Source organism: Notamacropus eugenii, chromosome 1 (assembly GCF_028372415.1).
Source record: "Notamacropus eugenii isolate mMacEug1 chromosome 1, mMacEug1.pri_v2, whole genome shotgun sequence".
Lineage (NCBI taxonomy): Eukaryota > Metazoa > Chordata > Mammalia > Diprotodontia > Macropodidae > Notamacropus > Notamacropus eugenii.
This window is the reverse complement of record NC_092872.1, coordinates 221592674-221613923: the sequence shown is the minus strand read 5'-3', so window position 1 is coordinate 221613923 and position 21250 is coordinate 221592674. Positions and strand designations below refer to the sequence as shown.

Sequence of the window (21250 nt, the reverse complement as noted above, 5' to 3'; positions counted from 1 at the left end):
ATCGTGATGTCATTTTGATCTTCTACAAGCACAAACGACTTACCACAACATCCTGAAAAAAAATAATATTTAGGGGATACATGATTTTGCTTGACCCTAGAAGGTAGAACTGGGAAAACAATGGGTGGAAGTAGTTGATGGGCAGATTTAGGTTTAATGTCAGGACAAAGATGCATAAATATTTGAATAGTTTGAAGTGGAGTGGGCTTCCTCCAGTTATATGTATTGTGTTTTGCTTTCTTTAGGAGTCTTTAAGGGGAGACTGGGCAGTCATTTATGGAGATTGTTAATGAAGGGAGTCTAGATCAGGGCTTCTTAAACTTTTTTCCACTCCTGATCCACTCTTAAACTGTGGGATGATAATCCATATGGAGTCTAGAATCTAGATGACCTCTGAGAAAGGATAGAGGGAGGAAAGAATGAGCAGTAATTCCATGGAAGAGAACAAAGTCTTCGAAAGCCCCAGTTGATTGGTCTCAAGTCTTTTTAGTAAGGTTGGTACCTGTTGTTGTAAGTGTATAGGAGAAGAAAAGAATTTTGAGATAGTCACAGTAAGCAGCCAGTCAAAAGTAGAATAGAAAGATTCATGAAACCATATTATTTTGAGCTGACCACTGTGTTTCTTTGTACATGACCAGCTTAATCTCCTTTTCTGCTCATACATTTCGTAAATAACATCTGAGGTTATGAGATGAGCCATGATTATATTATCTTAATTTATGGTGGATAAAAGCCAGCTCAACTTTGTCTTTGCTCAGTGATACTTAGCATCCTGAGATTAGGAAGGAAGAAATCTTGATTGCAGAAGGTACTTCTCAAGGTACTGAAGATTAGCAGGTCTATAAGTGGAAGAAATGTAGAGCATGAAGGATTCTAAGGTAGTGGCTAATGAAGAGTGTTTATGTTCAAGGAAACTATCGTCTTATTTTTACCCTAGTATTCTACCTGACTGAAGCTATAACAGTTGAGTTTTTTGGGGGGGGCGGGGGAAATGGTTTCTTTGAGTCCATGAACAAAGACATCTTACCTAATGTCTTCTCTTTCTTCTTCCCAGTTTAATCATAAGTACCTTGAGGCCTGATTTTTTTGAGCCACTAAACAATCAGCCTTGGCTTTCCTGAATGTCTTTATCATTGGGTATGGTGGGAAAAGTTTCTTGAGTCAGAAGATAGGAAACCTGTGTTCTGCCCCCCATGATTTCTCAGATTGTACAGGGCTGCAAATAATTTTTTACTTCATTGTTACCTCTGGTCATCTTAATACTCTGATTTTTCTTTTTATTTCTTCTTTTTTCATCTTTTCCCATCTACTCCAAACCACATAACAGTTAAAAGGTTTTTTTACACATTATCTATTATAATTTAACATTGCTTACTTTCCTTTTTTCTTTCCTCTCCTCTTGTTCCCCATAGGATGTTCCCCATACAATAAGTAGCAGTGCAGCAAGAGAATGTGCAAGAATACATGTATAATTAGAAATGGATCATCAAAGCATTCTGACATCAGAATTTTTGCCTTTCTTTAATCTTTTATAATAGAAGTTGAACAGAGTTTTCAAATGTTAAATAAACAGGGTGCCATGTTGTAAAGGATTTTATTTTATTTTTACTATTTCAGAAATATAATAAGTCTGTTTTGTGGAAATGTTATTTCTCTCTGACCCTATATTCATTAAAACAAAAACGCCCCAAATCCCTAATTTATACTCTTCATATAAGATAATGCATGTCTGAACATAGTGTATTATAAGAGGTCACACTGAGAGTATTTCATTCATTTCTTTTTTTACTGGAAATCAAGTTTTAAAATTTGTCCTAAATCTAAATTTTGATCTAAAATTTAAATGAAATGGACTTGTATTTTGGAGGGTGGGGTGCTTGTTTTTATAAAAATGCTCCATGATCAAAACTTATATGTATATCACTTTTGTTTTCATAGGATTTTCTCTCTTCTCTCAGCGATATTACATTTGGGTAATATCTGTTATAAAAAGAAGACATATCGAGATGACTCCATAGATATCTGTAATCCTGAAGTACTGCCTATTGTCTCAGAATTGCTGGAAGTGAGTGCTGGAAATATTTTTACAATAGTTATGTGGTGGGTGGAAAGCTGCCATTTTTCTTTTCAGAAATGTTCATTTCCTTAAGTATTTAGTATTTCAGAATTGTTTTTGAAAGAACAGATAGAAGTACTTTGCCCCAACCCATATTACACATTAAAGGAAAATGTCAGAACAAAAACTAAGTTGCTGGAGTCTCAAATGCTTTTTCCACTTAGAAATCTTTAATTCTCAGGACAATAAATATTTGGAAGACTAACTGGCAAAATTATATATTCACAGGTACCTGTTTGTTCTGTCTTCCCTCTGGCTTTCTTCTATCCTGCACAAGCCTTTTTTCACTTTACAGGGTAAATGTAGAGTTGATAGTTCCTATGAATCGCTGCATTCCCCCCAAGAACTCTTCAGTGGCATCTACTCTGCTTGGCCAGAGCAGCTGGGTGGAGCATGAGGTCTGGAGTCAGGTAGACCTGAGTTCAGATCTGTCCTCAAGACACTTATTAAGCTGTGTGGCTTTGGGCTGGTCACTTAACCACTATTTGCCTCAGTTCCTCTTCTGAAAAATAGGGACACTGTGGAGAAGGAAGTGGCACATGACTCCAGTATCTTTCCAGGAAAACCCCACATGGGGTCACAAAGAGTCAAAACGGTCTAAACAACAACAGTACTTGGGCAGAAGAGGTAGAAATGGGTTTAAATTATAAAGCTGTTGAGGATATGTGAAGACTATAGGGCCCCAGCGCAGTGCTGCCTCTCCTGGAATTCCTAACCACATAGACACAGGAGATACTTTTGGGACAGTTCCCCCCTTAATATGAAAAATCTCTTTCTTTGGGGTAGCAGAAATGAGGATTTGGATTACCACTATTTAAGATTATATAGTTTTAGTTATATAATAAACATTTTTTTATTCTGAATTTTTGACTCATCATCATTGTACATTTTAAAATTTGTTCCATAGAATTAACTCCTTTCCTCACCCCAGTTTTGCTGTGCTGAAGTAGTAACTTTTAGCAAAACATTCCTATAGTTCTAATTGGATAATAAACTTTATGCTTTAGTTGCTACAGATACACACTTAGGAAATTGTCCTTGGCTTTCTTTTTCTATTGATTCTTAATAATAACTTTAAAAACGATGGGGGTAAGGTTTTTCTTTTATCCAACTTAGTTTCATAGAATGTTGAAAGATGAAATTTGGTGATATATTCAGTCAAATCAAGAATTAAATGATTATATTGAGATATCTATTGCTATTAAGCCTTTTTCACAGCTGAGAATTGAAATTTGAACTGAAGCAAACACTTAATAGCTTTCCTACTTTGTGCAAAATATTTGGCATGTGCTTTTAATTACTCCCCACCCCCAAAAAATGTCCCTTCAAGGTGCTAATGGTATAATAAAGGTATCAAACAAGTGCATAGAAATGTATGGTTCAGTGTAATAAGGGCAAAGTAAAAGAAGTTATCAGTCATTTTTGTTTAAGGGAATCAGAGGAATCTAGGGGAAGAGAAGGCATCAGAGCATATGTAGCTTTACAAAAAGATTCAGTAGGCAATAATCTGGAGTAATTGTATTATAGGTATTGGGAATGTCTTCTGCTAGGCAGAAGTGGGAGAGGTCATGACAACATTGGGAACATTGTGACAACTAGGATCATTTGGCTAGAATGGATAGGATGCCAGGAAGAGAGGTTAGAGTTAGATTTGTTGAAGTTTTTGAAGCAGATATGGTATGGTGCAGGACTATTTAAATACAATAGAAATACTACTAGATTTGGAATAAGAATGTGTGAGTTGTTGTTTGTTTTTTTTAAATTAAATTTTATTTTCAAAAACTCATTCTATCCTTCCCATTGCTTTCCTTCCACCCTCAACCCTGCCTTGCCCCTGCTAATCGAGAAAATAGGAAAAACAAAAGCCCTGTTAACAAATCTCAAAGTTACAAAGTCAAGCAAAGCAAATTCCTGCATTGGACATATCCAAAGAAAGAGTTTCAGTCTGTACTCTTGAGTCCCTCACTTCTTAGTTGGGAGTAGGTAAAGTGTTTCATCTAGAATCATGCTTGGTCATTTTGTTGACCAGAATTCTGCGACTTTAAAGGTTGTTTGTCTTTATAGTATTGTTATTATTATATAAAATATTTTCCTGGTTCTGTTCACTTTACTCTGCATCAGTTCATACAGATCTTTCCATGTGTCTTGGAAACCATCCCCTTTATCACTTCTTAGAGCATAAAAGTATTCCATCACATTCATATAACTTGTTCAACCATTCCCCAATTGATGGGCATCCCCTCAGTTTCCAGTACTTTTCCACTGCAAAAAAGAGCTGCTATAAATACTTTTTGTACATTTGGGTCCTCTTCTTCCTTGTTTGAGCTCTTTAAAGTATAGACCTTGCAATATCACTGTGTCAAAGTTTAATAGTTTGAACATAGTTCCAAATCTCTTTCCTCATGTACCTATTCTCTCATAGCTCCTCCTAGCAACTGTCATTTTCCCTTTTTTTTCCTATCTGATGGATGTGAGGTAAGGTTGAACAAAAATTGTTTATCTTGCATTTCTCTAACAAAAGATGTGAATTTGAATCCTGGAGCTGCTACTTTTTATTTGAGGAACTTGACAAGTCACTTCACTCTCTGGGCATCTGTTTCTTCATTCTTAAAATTAGATCATCTGACTAACTTTTTCTAAAGTCTTTTCTAACTCCTTATCCTAAGTTCAGAGGTGATCATGACTAGAAATCACAGTAGTTGGGACTTGAAGTAGATTTTGACAGGTGCAATTTAGATTGATACAGGGAAAGAAGGAATGAATTGTAGTCAAGGAGAACAGTTTGCAGTATGAACAATGCCTCTCCTTGGAGAGTATGGGCTTTACTTGCTACCCACTACTATTCCCATGGCTCTTTATCTCTGTATTCCTAACTGGCCACATGAAAGCAAACCATCCCCAACTTTCTGCTCTTGTTCTCTCATCCTTATCCCCCTCAACCCTATTCCACCCCACTCCAACTCTGCCTTGCCCTCCCCTTGTGCCCTTTGAACTTCCCATCCATAGTTAACCAGCTTTATTCTGGACCTCTTTCTCTCACAGTCCTTCCATCTACTAGGCCTCACTGAGACCTGATTCATTGTATACCATGCTATCCTCTACATTATTGATTGGGCCTTCTCTCATACTCCCTGACATACTGATCCCAAAGGGGGAGTTGAAAAAATTCTTACTTCTCACTGCCACTTTCAGACTCACCCTCTACTTCCATCATTCAGCAGCTTCTTTTTTCCTTTGAATACCATACAATCAAAGCATTCCACTCAATCCAAATTATGGCAGCGCTCTCCCTCTCCTTTCTTTCTTAAGGAGTTCAGCACCTGGTTTACCACATTTGATTCCTCCTTAGAATCTGCCATTAAACTAAGAGACTTTAATGTTCATATAATATTTATGTATATTCTTACTGAAACTCCTTAGCCTAATCTTCTAATTCTTTAGTCCTTTTTTGGGGGGGGAAAGAGGGTGGCAAGGCAATTGGGGTTAAGTCTCTTGCGCAAGGTCACACAGCTAATAAATATCAAAGTGTCTGAGGCCAGATTCCTTAACTCCATGGCCTACTTCTTTACTCCACTGGTGATCACACTCCAAATATCACCATTACCCAAAGTATGTTCCCACATTCTTGATTAGGAAATAGGATATTGCCTTATCCTACCACAACATCCTTTCATTCTACCCTCTGCCTCATACCTTCAAAACTTATCAATTTCTCTTGAGACCACCAGTTCCCCTACTCTGACCCCTCCATACTTTCTCAGGTCATTGCCCCTGCTCTAATGTTATTTTCCTCGTTTTCTAATCTCAACCCAAATTTTTTTCATTTTTAACACTTCATTGTCTGCTGCCCTTGAATACCTTGCCCTCATAATAAAGCTTGTCTGTTGCCAAGTTTCATCTGTAGATTACTACCACCATTTGACCCCTCTGTTCCTGCTTACAAACTGCTAGAAAAAGTTTCATGACCTTGCTGACTAGGTAATTTACAAATTCACATTATCCAGTCTTAATGGAACCTTCCCTGCAGCAAGGCAGTTCTTTCATTCCTCCCTAATTGAGTCCCTGTTTCACTCCCCACAGAAGCTGTTTCAAACCTTGTCTTCTCTCCTCCAGCCGCACTACGCTTCTTCACCTTCTCTCTCATCTGAGGAGGTTACATTTAATTTTTACTCAGAAAATTTAGGTCATTAGACCTGAGCTTCCTCTTTTCCCATTCTCTTCATCATTCATTCTCTACTCCTTTTCCCTGGTCCCTTTTGCTAGTCAAGGCCAGTGCCCCAGCATCTATGCTTAAACATACATCTTCCTGTCTTCTCTAGCAGACTGCATTTTGAGTCCTCCCTTTTTTCCTCTAATTTTTAACATTTCCCTATCTAAAAAAAAAACCAAAACAACAAAAAAACACCCAGCTTTCATTGAACTCTTCTGTCCCTTTTCTCAAATAGACTCTTTGAAAAAGTGGTCTGTGTTATCTGCTTCCACTTTTTTCCCCTCTTAAACAGCACTGCAACCTTTTGTAACCTCATCACTTAAATGAAACTTCTTTCTCCAAAGTTACCAGTAATCTTTCAGTGGCCATATCTGCAGCTCTTTTCTCATTTCGTGTTGTTCTCAGCCTGTCCTCCCTTCCTCCTACCCTTTTTTTCCCCTCTCCCTTCCCCCCCCAATCCTCCATTGTCTCCAGTTTTTTTGTGACCCTGCTCTCTCCTGGTTCTCTTGCTGGTCTGGCCACTTCTCAGTTCCCTTTGCTAGCTCGTGATCTACAGTTCTGTTCTAGGTAATCTCCTCCTTCTATACTCTTTCTTAGGAACCTTGCCAACTTTCATATGTAGAAATATCCTCATAAGTATCATCAAGTTATAATCTCTCCTGAATATAATGGGAAGTTTCACTGTCTAGTTTTCTATAGTGTAATTCCTCTTAGCTTTTGTAATCCATTACTGGTTAGCTTATTTAAGGGCATAGTTCTAATGAAACTACATAATATAGGTTCAGTTTTTCTTTCACTTTAGTGGGTGTTCTCTGACTAACTTGACATCAACTGGTCCTCTCTTTGGGGCATACCATTTATTACAGGGAGATCTGTTCAATCAATATACATGGCTCAGTGAAACAAGATACTTTACTCTAGATAGTACTTAGTATTCAACTTACTAATAGTGGTTTCAGAGTGTGAGAATGACACTTAAAATGTCATAGCAAATTCCACCTTTGAAGTTTAATTCACATATTATATGCTATTTCAAGTTTCATTTTCCTAATTTGTAAAATAAAGGTTTGGACTAAATGACCTCTAAGGTCCCTTCTATCTTTGACATCATGTGATTTTATCCAGTCTTTGCAAAATACCATATTTTGTGTTTGGGAATTTATACAGTTTAGTGAAGACAAAGTTTTGTGTCCTTATGGAACTTGATAGAGCTTTGTCTCTGACACAGAGGGTAGTGATAGCTGCTGTGCAGAATGCAGGTTCAAAGTATATCCCTAACTTGTCTTTAGTATAATTTATTATAGATCTGTTGTCTGTCACATCTCCTAAGCTCTTTAAGTGATTTACATTTCAAAATTTTTCTAAATTTAAATATGTTCATAAATGTATATTTCATTAAAAGAGATAAATTATATGTTCAAATATAAAAGGTAATACATTTCTGTTTGAATTTTTAACACTTTCTTTATGAATTTTTAACACTTTTTATTATGAATTTTACATAATTACAGTTAAGTTTTGATTGCATTGAGGGAGAGTCAAGAGTACTTCAGTGCATAGCTTACTAGTATTTGTCTTTAGAGAGTTACTTGTGTACCTTCACTTAAATGTGGGTATGTTGCCTATTATGGGAATTTGCTTCCATTGAAATCAGGAAACCCTAATATGAATACTTTTTTAGGATGGCTGCAAATTGTCCTGCTTGCAAGCTCCCAGCTCCCTAGTGCATCTCTGTGTTTAAGTGGGCAGAGTCATCTGATAGTTCAGCCAAGCTTCACAAAACTTACACAGATATATTCTTGTAAGTCTCTGCAGGATTAGGGATCAAGTTGCAGAATTCAAAGAATATGTATATTTGGTTTTTTAACATTTTATTCCATGTTTGGCTTTTCTTTTTTTTTTTTCCCATTAAAATGCAAAGAATTTTTTTTCACAGACACCATTTCCTGTTTGTAAGCTGTGACTATGGGGTTGATAGATGTCTTCCATGTTTTCACACCTGCTGGTGTTTGTTCTGTCTCACCTTCACTTTTCCTCATGGTATTTAGACATTTTTTCTTTCATTACTTGTCTCAGTCTCACTGTGTACTTTGAATCTTAAGAAATAGAGATGCAATAAATCTTTGTTTTTTTGAGGAAAAAGAGATCTGTTGATATTTTTAGGGATTTAAACCTGTTCTCACTATGTCCTTTGCTAATACTGTTAGCAGCCCTTAGAAGCAGGAATCACTAAGCTGTCTAAGGAGCGGTGAGTTGGCTTAGGTTATAAAAACAGCTAGTTAAAGCTCAGTGCTGAACAGTGTCTGGGTTAAACTCACAAGAGGCATCTGAATTTCTATCCTGTTTAAGAGAGGGATGCCTCTTTCCTTCCTGCCTCCCTCCAGAAATCACATTGTCAGTCCTAAAAAGTGTAGCATAATAAAATTTTAAAAATAAAACATTTGAAGCAACTTCTGTGTTGGGATAGAAACAAACTTTAGATAAAACCTAGTATCTGCTGTCAACTAGCTTATAGCCTAATACAATTAAACAATATTAACAAAATTAAAAAACTAGTAATATATGTTAAGTACCTCATAAGGTTAAAAAATATTAGATAAGTTCTAAAAAGAAGAGTTGTTTAAAAAAAATTACCAATGATTTTTATCAATTAATAGATTTCTTCCTTCAAAACAAAGTTAATTTTATCAATTGTAGGTTTTATTTTATAAAATAAAAACATTTATAAAATTGTGTAATTGTATATAAACAAGGGCAAAGCATAAAGAAAAATGAGAAAAAGTTTTTATGAATGTAGTTGTAAACATCAATTATTTGCATATGGGAAAAAGAATGCAAAAAAATGTATGTGTAATAATTTTAACATGATGTGATTGTTTGAACTTTTTCTCCTCTGTTTTTTTCCTGTTATTCACATGGTGGTAGTAATATGTAGCCTTTTGATTCAACTTTCTTTACATAACTTCATGTAAGTCTTTACATAATTCATTTACTTCTTGATGTTTAGTTTCTTATGAGGCAATGATATTCCATTACATTGATGTTTCATGTTTTGTGAATCCTTCAATAGAATTTTCTTTTAATTTTTTATTATTATAAATGCTGTTGCATTAACATATATTTTTCAAGATTTTAAATTTTACCATAAATTTGTTTATATTAGAGTTTATGCAGTAGTGTTGCCTGAATGTTTTATTTCTTTCGTATTTATAGATCTGATTCAAAGAGCTGAGTTATCTAATTAGGGCTATTTTCTTTTTATAAGACAAATTGGAACTTAGGTATCAGGGTTAGGAAATAGGATGCTATATTTGGGGTAGTTTTTCTGTTGCTGATATTCAATGAGTAGCCTGTAGGATATTGATGTCATTGTTACCTGATATGCTGAACTTAAATAAAACTCTGGAATGATGGAAAAGAGAGTCTTCCAATAAGATTATATAAGACCACTGAATTCCCACATGACAGAAAATTTTTCTCTTTTGGGCCTAACTTCTTTGGGTGAATAAATCATTCCCCCATTGAGTTAAAAAGTTATAAACTTAGAAAAAATTTTAAATGTGTTTTTGATTTTCCTTTTTTATATTTGTCTCTTCTCACTAACATGCCTCTCTTCCCTGCCCCCCTTCCTCCCCAAATGTGTTATATTTGGTTATATTTGAAAATACATATATAGTTTTGGTTGGTATCACTTTGAAAAGTCCATCAGTTGGGCTACCAGAGTCACTTAAGGAGCTTTCATTTGAATGATGAGATGTACCATACACATAATTAAGAAAATATAAATTATTTATAAAGTAGTGAAAAGTATTCTTAGAGTCAGACAGTTTAGTAACTGCGGAATCAGGAAATGACCCTATAGAAATTCGTGCTTGAAATGTTTTTTCTCTTTGTTTGTTTTTTTAATGGAGCTGTAGCATATGTGAGGTGAATTTGAAGAATGGTATGTTACAGACATGGTGATCTATTTGCACAAATAGACAAAGGTGGGGAATTAAACGACATGCATAGGGAATAGATAGCAATTTAATTTGACTGAAACAGATGCTAAAAGGATGTAATAGGAAACGACAAGAAAGTGAGGAGGAAGGTAGACTGTGAAAAGATTTAGATGGCAAGCTGAGGATTTTGTATTTTGCTAGAATCAATAGAGACTCAATTAAACTTTTGACGTGGAGGAATGATGTAGTCAGATGTATATTTAAGGAACATCCGTCTGGATGTGAATGGAGAATGGATTCGAGAAGGTAGAGAACAGCGCCAGAAAGTCCATTTAGCAGGCTCTGCAGTTGCCCATGAGAGGAAAGGATGATACTAGAAATGTTGTGGAGGGATTGGATCAAGTAACTTTACAGCTAATTTTATGAGGGAAATGAGGGAAAGAAGAGTCAGATAGGATCATGAGACTGTTAATCTACTTGGCTGCATTTTTTTTTATTGTGGTGCAGTGGAGAAAGTTTAGAGGGAAGGTGGTTTGGAGGAGAAATATAATAGTTGTGTTTTAAACATGGTGAGTTTGAGATATCCAGCAGGCATTTGGAGATGAGAGAGTGGGGCTCAGGAGAAAAGTGTCAAGGATTTTTTTTTTTTTAATTCTTTGAATTAAATAAGCCAGAAACGCAATTTCCTGTATCCTAAGCTACTCTTTCGCCTTCCTCTGTGACTTCTTGACATTTCAGGTTTTTCTTTCTCTCCTAGGGATTATAGGCGTTAGGGAACTAAATAGTTGCTCCTTCTCACTGTCAGATTAATTCATTAAGCAGCCATCACAATTAAGTACTTAAACATTAATTAGCTTGCCAGGTTAACTAATCACGGGCCTGATTTTAGATGAAATTCTTTTCCCATCCAGTCTCTTGCCCCACCCCACACATCACTGATGAAAATCTCGAATGATTATATTGGTTTTCTGCCTTGCTGCCTGGTACTCCTGTGCTGCCTTCAAATTATCATTGCCCTCCCTTCTTCCCTGAGCAATATCCAATGCTCTAGACCTGGGGTTCTTCACCTTGGGTCTGTGGACTTTTAAAAAAAGTTTGTTAATTCTATTTCAGTATTATTGGTTTTCTTTATAATTCTATGTATTTTATTTTTACATTTTAAAATATTCCCAAGGGGTCCATAGACCTTATCCAACTGTCAGAGGGATACGTGATTCAAAAAAGGTTAAGAATACTCGCTCTAGTTAAGAAATAAACTGGAACAGTGACAAACAGAAAAAAATTCTAACCATAGAAAGTTACCATGGTGACAAGGAAGTCCAAAACACACTCAGAAGAAGATAATAAAGTCAAAGCTCCTACATCCAAAGCCCCCAAGAAAAATGTGAATTGGTTGCAGGTGATAGAAGAGCTCAGAAAGGATTTTGAAAATCAAATAAGAGAGGTAGAGGAAAAATTGGAAAGAGAAATGAATGATGCAAGAAAATCATGAAAAAAAGAGTCAGCAAGTTGGTAAAGGAGACAAAAAATATTGGAGAAAATAACACCTTAAAAATGGACTAGGCTAAATGATAAAAGAAACACAAAAAAAACCATACGCGCGCACACACACGGCACAGGTATGAGTTGAATATGAAAGGATGATAGCTAAAATGAAGAAGTGACTGAGGAATTCACTGGGAGAAAGGGAAAGGTAGAATGGGGAAAATTATTGCACATAAAAGAGGCAAAAAAAAGTTTTATAATGGAGGTGAAGATAGAAATCTGTCTTACCCTGCAGGAAAGTAGGAGGGAAAGGGGTTAAGGGAAGGCAACAGAAGGGAGGGCAGATCAGGGGAGGCTATAGTCAGACGCAAAACACTTTTGAGGAGGGACAGGGTGAAGGAACAGAGAGAGTAGAATAAACTGAGGGGGAAATAGAACGAAGGGAAATATAGTTAGCAGTCTTAACTGTGAAAAAAATTTTGAAGCAAGTTTATCTGATAAAAGCCTCATTTCTCAACTATGTAGAGAACTAAGTCAATTTATAAAAATAAGAGCCATTTCCCAGTTGATAAATGATGAAAAGATACGAAGTTTTCTTTCAGGTGAAGTAACCAAAGCTATATATAGCCATATGAAAAAAATGCTCTAAATCACTATTTATTGGAGAAATACAGACTAAAGCAATTATGAGGTACTATCTCATACCTATTAGATTGGTTAATAGGACATAAAAGGAAAATGACAAATGTTGGAGGGACATTAATGTGCTATTGGTCAAGTTTTGACCTGATTCAACCATTCTGAAGAACAATTTGGAACTATGCTCAAAGGGCTATAAAACCATGCATACCCTTTGACCTAGCTATACCACTACTAGGTCCATATCCCAGAAGAGATTAAAAAAAGGAAAAGGACCTATATGTACAAAAATACTTATAGCAACTCTTTTCTGATATCAAAGAATTGGAAATTGAGGGGATGCCCATTAATTGGGGAATGGCTGAACAAATTGTGGTATGTGATTGCAGTGGAATTATTATTGTGCTATAAGAAATAATGATCAAGATGCTCTCAGAAAACCTGGAAAGACTTACAGAAGCTGATGCAAAATGACAGGTACTGTATACAATAAAGTAATAGCAGTATTATAAGATGATCAGCTGTGAATGACTTAGCTATTCTCAGCAATACAGTAATTTAAGACAACTCTGAAGGACTTAGGAAGGATGAAAAATGCTACCCCTTTCCAGAGAAAGAACAGAAGGTATCTGAATACAGATTGAAACATACTTTTTAAACTTTATTTTTCTTGAGTTTTTTTTTTTGTCTTTTTTTCACAACATAGCCAATGGAAATATGTTTTGCATGACTACACATGTATAACCTATATCGAATTGCTTGCCTTCTTAATGAGGGGGGTAGGGAGGGATGAAGGGAGAGAATTTGGAACTGAAAGTTTTAAAAACGATTGTTCAAAACTTTTTACATATAATTGGGGAAAAATAAAATACTAAACAAACAAATGAAAGAATCCTTGCTCTAGACTTTTCTGGACCTTTCCTTTTTTTCCATCAGATTTTGATATACCCTTTTTCTAATCTCCTTATGTGTATTTGTTGTTTCTAGGGAACTTATAAACTTGTCTATATAGCAGTGGATAGGTAGCTACTCTCATAAATGCACTATTAGAAGAAAGGTATATGACCTTATTTTTCTTAGTTTCTATGTATGTTAATAAAAAATAAATGATTACTTTGTCATTCTTTTGTAATAGCTACTTTTATTGGGGCAGCTAGGTGGTGCAGTGGATAGAGCACCAGTGCAGGAGTCGGGAGGATCTGAGTTCAAATCTCACCTCAGACACTTGACACTCACTAGCAAGTTAAGTGAGTCACTTGGGCAAGTCACTTAACCCCAATTGCCTCATCCTGGGTCATCTCCAGTCATCCTGATGAATATCTGGTCACTGGATTCAGATGGCTCTGGAGGAGCAGTGAGGCTGGTGACCTGCACAGCCCTCCGTCACTCAAAACAAAGTCACGTGCAAGTCATGTCATCATTTCTCTGATGGCTTGGTCTTCTGTGGCAATGAAGGACAAACACATGCAGGATACATTTTTTATTATGCTTTCAGGTTTACAAAGTTCTTTCCTTACAATAAACTTGTGAAGTATTCATAGAGTTATTCTAATTTTACAAATTATGAAACTGAGACTGAGAGAGTTGGTGAGCTTCCCATTTTCAAGTAACTGCCAGAGACACAGCTAAAGCCTGATTTTGCTACTCCAAATTATCTCTTCTTAAGATATTGACTTGTATATCTTAAATAAAACAACACAAGTATAAGGCTAATACAGGTTCTTCCGAGATCGCTGACTTCAGTTGAAAAATAAACACACACTCATATAATGTGGGAATTCAAAAAGTTATATTCTAAGGATTGTCCCAGTAGTTACTTCAGTTCTTTAAGGTTAGTAATCCTTGCCTTAACCAGAGAAACTCGTTTCATCTTGGGCTTTGCAAGAACTGTGAAAAGATATTATGGAAACATTTTGTGTAGGCAGATCTTTTGAAATTTTTATGTGCATTGTCTAACACTCATGAACCATTTTTTTTATTGCCAAATCCAATGACCTTTTATCATTTCTCATCCCCCTTGAGGTGTTTGCAGCATTTGACAATGCTAAATATTTTTTTCCCTGCATTTTTTCTTTTCTTAGAATTTGTGACATTGCTCTCTCTTAGCTTTTCTCCTCCGTTTTCTTTACTGTATTATTATCCACAGAGGCTGTGACTTGTCTTTCCTCTTCTCTCTTGCTGAAGTCATGTAGCCATGCATTTATTTTTTTTAAGTTTCCTTTTATTATTATGAACTTAGCAAATATCAAGAAATAAACATTTTCTTCAGCAAAGTAGAACAGAAAAAGAGAACTGCATATGAAACCATGAATGTTCACATTTTCCAGTTCAGTTTTTACTGTTGTCTGTTTCAAATTTAATGTAGTAGTTCCAATACTGTCCTGTTTGTCTATATTCTCTTCTGAACTTGTCAGGCTTATTTATTCTCTCTTGTTGATGATTTCCATGTTATATTTCTACCCCCAGGCTTTCTTGAGCTGAAATTCCACTTTGCCAACTACTGGATATTTTGAATTTGCAAAGTACTATAGACGTCTCAAACTCAACATGTTCAAAGGGGAAATTGTTACCTTGCCCCCTAAATCCACCTTCTGAGCTTCTGTATTTCTGTTAAGGATGCTACTGTCCTTCTATTGACCCTGGTTTGCAATCTCAGTGCCATGCTTCACTTCTTAATTCTTCTTCACCCTAAGTAGCCATTTAGCTGCGACATCTTGAAGTTTCTACCTTCTCTCTCTCTCTCTCTCTCTCTCTCTCTCTCTCTCTTCATTAAAATCTAACAGTTTTAATGGATTCAAAACTCTTGAGTCATCCATGTCACATGGTACCCAAGAAACTTTTGCAAGTTTTGACTGCATTGAGAGGGTCTTAATATGTAGGCCTAGGAAGGTGGTGGTCCTGCTATATTCTGTCAAGGTCATTCCATATATGTCAGACTAGGTTTAGTTTTGAATAAGTATTTTAGGAAGGACAGTAATAAGCTAAAAAACAATAGAAGGCTATATAAGGACCTTGAGTTCATGTCATATAATGATCAAATAAAGGAACTGGTAACATATAAGCTGTAAAAAAAATAAGACCAAGAGGGAAGTGATAATTTTTTTCATGTAGAAGGGATTGTTTTGCTTGGTCTCAGAAGACAGAATTAGGAACAAAAGGCAGAAATTGCAAAGAGGTTAGTTTATGTTTGAGATGAGGAAAGCCTGTGAATAACTAGCTTCTAAAATGAGGAATGGGCTGCCTCAAAAGGTAGCCCTAATTTCATGCCTTTACACAGTTGGATGTCTACTTTTGTTGTTCAGGGGACTATTGTTCAGGAATGTGTACTGACAACATGGCATTTGAGTTTCCTTTTATTTTGAGATTGTTTCTGTGAGTGGATTTTATACCAGAGCTCAAGATAAAAAGATGAATCCTTGACCGGATCTAGCAGGGTTTGGAAAGAAAGTGTTTGCATAGAGACTTGTAGGTTTGAGGATGAGGTCTTCTTCACAAACTGGAGAGAAGAGAAAATGTACTACTGTTAAATTGGCCATCCCAAATCCATGGCATGACTTAGGAAATAGCAGTTTCCAGGAGGTAATTTCAGGAAAGAAGGTCAGCCGTATGCCCCTGGCCTCTCAAGCCTGCACATAAATATACAATGTGTAAATAACAAAAGTGAAGTAGAAATAACACCAAGAAGACATACGTAATCTTATTTAGATATATTGACATTTAGCTGTGTGTGTATACCCACATACATGTATATACCTAGCACATAGAGATGCTTAATAAATTCGTGTGTGTGTGTGTGTGTGTGTGTGTGTGTGTGACATTTGTGTGTGTGTCTGTGATATCTGATATATAGGGAAAGACACCTATACATTAGTAATCTCAATGATAGAGGGAATGTCTGACAAGGAATTGCCCCCTAATAATACAGGACCATATCTGCTCCGTAGCCTTAGAGAGTTAAATGTGGCACAAAGAGTTTCTGTGACTTGACCCAGTGTATGTTGGATGAAGGACTTGAATTTGTCTTCCTGATCCTAAGACCAGTGCTTTTAACCTTTATATCATGCAACCTCTCATATTACTATGTGCATATACATGTTATTTTTTGAAAATATTTTTCTATTCATAAGAAAAAATGGATTTTTAGTGATTTCAGTCAATAATTTTGCATCTGCCAAACATTTAAAATAAATATTCTGGGTTTTGTTTGCATTAGGTGAAAGAAGAGATGCTATTTGAAGCCCTGGTTACCAGGAAGACTGTGACTGTGGGCGAGAAGCTTATTTTACCATACAAACAGGCAGAGGTATGTATTGGTTTTCTTTTCAACCAACATCTGAATATTTAAAAGTTTTATTTCTATCCTCTGTAATATCTTGATGTGGTTAATATGATTAATGTAGTTAGTGGTTATGAGGATAATATCAGCATTTAAAAATTTATTTCTGTAGCTTATAGTATCATCATTATGGTTGGTTATTCCTTCAGTAATGCATATCATATTTCCTGTGAGTCTATCGTCGGTGTCTTCTGATCAGTCTTGCATAGTTGGTTCACTCAAAATACTAGAAATCTTCCTTGATCTTTTGATATTGTGTTGTACCAATTAAACACATGGACTGGCCCTTGCTTTGTTTGTAGCATGGACTGTCTCATTTATATTGATCTCCTGCTCAGTGACCAGGCTGTCTTTTTTTCTGGTCATGTTTTGTTTGCCATCCTATCCATCATTTCTTCTCTCCACTTTTTGGTTTGTAATATGCTCTGCCTGCTCATGTCTACCATTAGCCTCTTTTGTGGTACTTAGAGTAATCTGTAACTAATTCTTTGGAGACTGTTGTAGTTCATGGTTTATAGATATATAACATAAAGAGAATATTCTTTAAAAGACAGGTATTTGTTTCAAGTTGAAGTTTAGGGTTGTTGAAAACATTTTGCACTTACCCAAAAAATAGTCAGCCTGTTCCATTGCTTCTGTTCTACTCTGGACCTAACTCATTATCCTTTTGCAATGTTGTTTTCAGACATATGTTCTCATAAACTGACTCTTTGGTTTGTGTATCCAATTGTGTATCATTGTTTGGACAGAAAGCAGTTTTCATTCTTTTTCTTATTTAGTTAAGCTGTACACTTTTAAGAGATTATTGGTCTGATTGTGGAGGTTTGAAGTCTTGATGCATTCCAGACAATAGTATTTGCAAAGAGGACAACTTACCATCATTTGGGCTTATCACTGGTCAACTCTCAGAATAGTGAGAAACACCTTTGGCTATCTGCAATGTTTTTTACAAAATTTTTTTCATTTGATATTAGCAACAATAGACTAACTGAACAAAATCATCCCTCTCAAGGAAACAAATGTTTTTTAACATCTCCAATGTCTCCATGAGTGACTTCTTTTTGAAAGAGCTTTTAAGATGTCATTTTCACAGATCAGATACTCTTTTATATCAGACAGCAGGCACGCTGTTACCTTATATTCTCTATACTTTTCAACTGCAGAAATGAAATATGGTCTTTCTAGACCTATGAAATCTGGAATCTGTGAAGCATGATTTTTTTGCTTCTTATTCCTTCATCAAGGTTGCTTTTTATGTATGTGTTGATTGTTTTTATAAAGATTTTGTAAGAATGGGAAAGTAATTCTATAGATCAGAAATTACTGATACTCTGTCACTTTTTTTTTTGGTGATGGCCTAAAGGTTCAAAGTTTTTCCACATTTTTAACATCTTCCCTTCTATCAGATACACCATGAGAATTAATCCCTAGTGATACTCGGAATTTTCACCTCTAGCCACTAACCCTCCTCTGTGTATGTATTTCATCTAACTAATCCAGATTTTCTTTTCATTTTTTTTCTTCATTGCCATTTACACTTTGTCATATGGAAAAACTTGAAATTTTAGTGGTGTTAAAATTCAATTTGGTGACTCCACTGATATTAATCACTCTTATTATTTGAGTGTTACTTCATTGGTAATTCTATGTAACCTATTTCTATCCATAATTTTCCATGATTTATAACCATGTAACATCTTCATAGGAATATTGATATTATTTTTGATGATAGATTTTTGTGTCAGGAAGCATCTTGTATTTATTTAAATCAGTCCAACTCATTCCCTTAAATATTTTCAGTTTTGCGCTTGGCTTTTTATGAAATTGTTGTTGAGACTTTTTGTGACTCGAAGGACCATAGCACACCAGTACAGTCCATGAGGTTTTCTTGGCAAAGATATTGTAGTGGTTTGCCATTTCCTTCTACAGTGGAGTAAGGCAAACAGAGGTGAAGTGATATGCCCAAGGTCACAAAGCTAGTGAGTATCTGAGGCTGGATTTGAACTCAGATCTTCCGGACTCTAGGCCTAGAGTTCTATCCACTGAGCCACCTGTCTGCCTCCAAAAACCTTCTTTTATTAATTGCTGAATTTCAAGTAGTAATTTACCTATAGTTTGAAATAGATGAAATTCTTTATCACATTAGGTTCCAGAGACCTAGGGCTGTTGCCATTGTCACTTGTATCATTGCCTCTAAGAGAGTGATCTATTAGGTTACTTTAGGGTACTTTTATATTGGCTGTTCTGAAATGAAAACTTGACTTTATTTTTTGTATGTATTTTGAACCATGCATTTGGATCTTTATTATGAAATCCTTTGATCATGTGGATGGATCTGTAATCCTCATTTCTTCTACCAGGTCAGTTCTCAACCCATTCCTGTATTATAATTCTTTATCTGTTGTATAGTTCTCTGAGTACTCCATAGAATTACATATCTTAATTTTGATAATTGATATATTTAAACTGTTTGGTTCTAGGTCAATCCCTTTTACGTGGCCTTGGACCTCTATGAGAGTCTCCTTTATTCTTCTGTACACAATCAGTACAGTGTTATCTATATATTAGAGTGTCTCACCATCAGAATATTTCTCATGCATTTGTACTTTGTGTAAAGCATCCTTCAAGATACGAGGGTTACAACTTTGGAGCGCATGTGTTCCTGTTTTTCATCTCCCAAGGATTTCTTGCATCTGACAAGAACTATTATACAACAAAGATGTCAAACTCATTTCCTGTAGGCCATGTACAGCCCAAACCAGATTAAGGAATAATTGGGAAATGTTTAACAAAATGAATAAAAATACCATAGAACAAAAATAATGTTAATTTGTGGTTTTTAAAGTCAGTATTTAACATGCAGGGGTCTCTTTCTATTTGATTTTGACACCATTGTTCTCCAGTGTTAAAATATACATGGGAAGTATCTTATAGGAGGATTATCTTTAAGGCTTCCTTATACTGTATTTAGAGACAGTGTTATTATACTGGACTTTCAGAGAAGAAAAGTGGCCTTGAATTCTTTGTCAGACACTTAAACATCATCTCTATCAATGTAAAAAAATCATTTAGATTTTTTTTGTCTTCAGTTTCCCCTTTTCACAATGGAGATAATAGAGTTCTTGTGTGGATCACGTGATATGATGGTTTAAAATGCTTTGTGCCTTATAAATGTCAGTTCTTGTTATTGCTAAGATTGCATAATGTCATTGATTTGGTTTTTTTAAATCAGCAAAACATCTCATAAAAGTTAATGACTTTGATTAGATCAAAGGATTTGATCTGCTGTGGAAAATAATTTGTGAAAACTTGCTTGATTTCTTTTCATGTTTTCATCAATCAGGAATCTTATTAAGTGCCTCTAATGAACTAATCACTGTGATGAACACTGGCAATACAGAATTAAAAAAGAGTCTGCCCTCAAGAATCTCCTTTTCTTCAGAGGGAAATGTGTACCTGTAATGGTAATTTAAATGGGAAGATCTTTTCCATTCATTAATAGGCCCATGTGACCTGCTTAAATCACATGGGAGCCAAATCAGATGTGGTAGGAGGAGCTTGCTGAATGGGTAGAACAGGAAGGATGGAGTAGAACTGGAAGGAAGTTGATGAGAGCAGTTAGGGCAGAGGTAAGAGAAGACTTAGGTAAGCAGGCACAGCTAGGCTCCTGAGTGTTTGTTTGTGGGAAGACCCCAGTGGGGGCGGGGGGGAAGGCTTAGGAATGACTTTGTCCCCTGCAGTGCTAATGTGTATTGACTTCTTGGTTGCTATGATGGATTTGGCTTTCTGGTGTTGGGAATTGGCTTTCTAATGTCTGAATAAATGTTTCCTTCTGCCTTCTATTTGGAGAGTCTGTTATACTTTGTGATTCAGAGCTATGTCAGCATATTCATAGTCGTCTTTGATGCTGTGAATATTGCCTTGGCAATACAGTACCTGTTAAAATAAATAGAAGGTAGTGTTAAGGGAAGGGTGCTTAAAGGTCATGGTACTTGGAACTGGAATTTTGAAGGAAGCTAGGATTGAGAGAAATCAAGATTAGGAGGGAATTCATTACAGGCATGAGGATCAGTCTATGCACAGGCATTTTGATAGTAGACAGAATGTTGTGTATGGGCAACAAGAAGGTCAGTTTAGATAGACCATGGAGTGAGTGAAGGAGGGAATCATGAAAGAAATTTGGAAAGGTAGGTTGGTTCCAGATTGTGATGATTAACTGCCAAATAGAGAGGTTTGTAAATCTTTGATCCTAGAGGCAGTGTGGACTCTCTTCAGTTTAAGGAATAGAGAAATGATTTGGTTATGTGCATACTTTAGAAATAGCAATTTATCTGCAGTGTGAAGGATGGACTGGGAGAGGGAGGGGTTGTCACTCAGGGGTAAATGCAACTGAAATTGTAGAGTTGGGATTGACAGGATTTGCCAACTAAATATATGAAATGAGGGAGAGTGAAGAGTTGAGGGTGTATGGATTTAGGAGATGAGAGTTCTGGACAGAGCAGCTTCAGTGAGTAGCTTTCTTA

At 35.9% G+C, this 21250-nt stretch overlaps 1 protein-coding gene across 12 annotated transcripts in view; it reads left to right on the top strand.

Moving 5' to 3' along the window:
- The window catches only part of MYO9A (myosin IXA), a 342794-nt gene that overhangs the window by 130824 nt on the left and 190720 nt on the right, over positions 1-21250 (top strand). For all 12 annotated transcript variants that reach the window (XM_072627891.1, XM_072627917.1, XM_072627911.1 and 9 more), the window contains 2 exons: positions 1939-2065; positions 16605-16694. In XM_072627891.1, coding sequence (XP_072483992.1) covers positions 1939-2065; positions 16605-16694 — 217 coding nt within the window. The remainder of the gene's footprint in view (positions 1-1938; positions 2066-16604; positions 16695-21250) is intronic.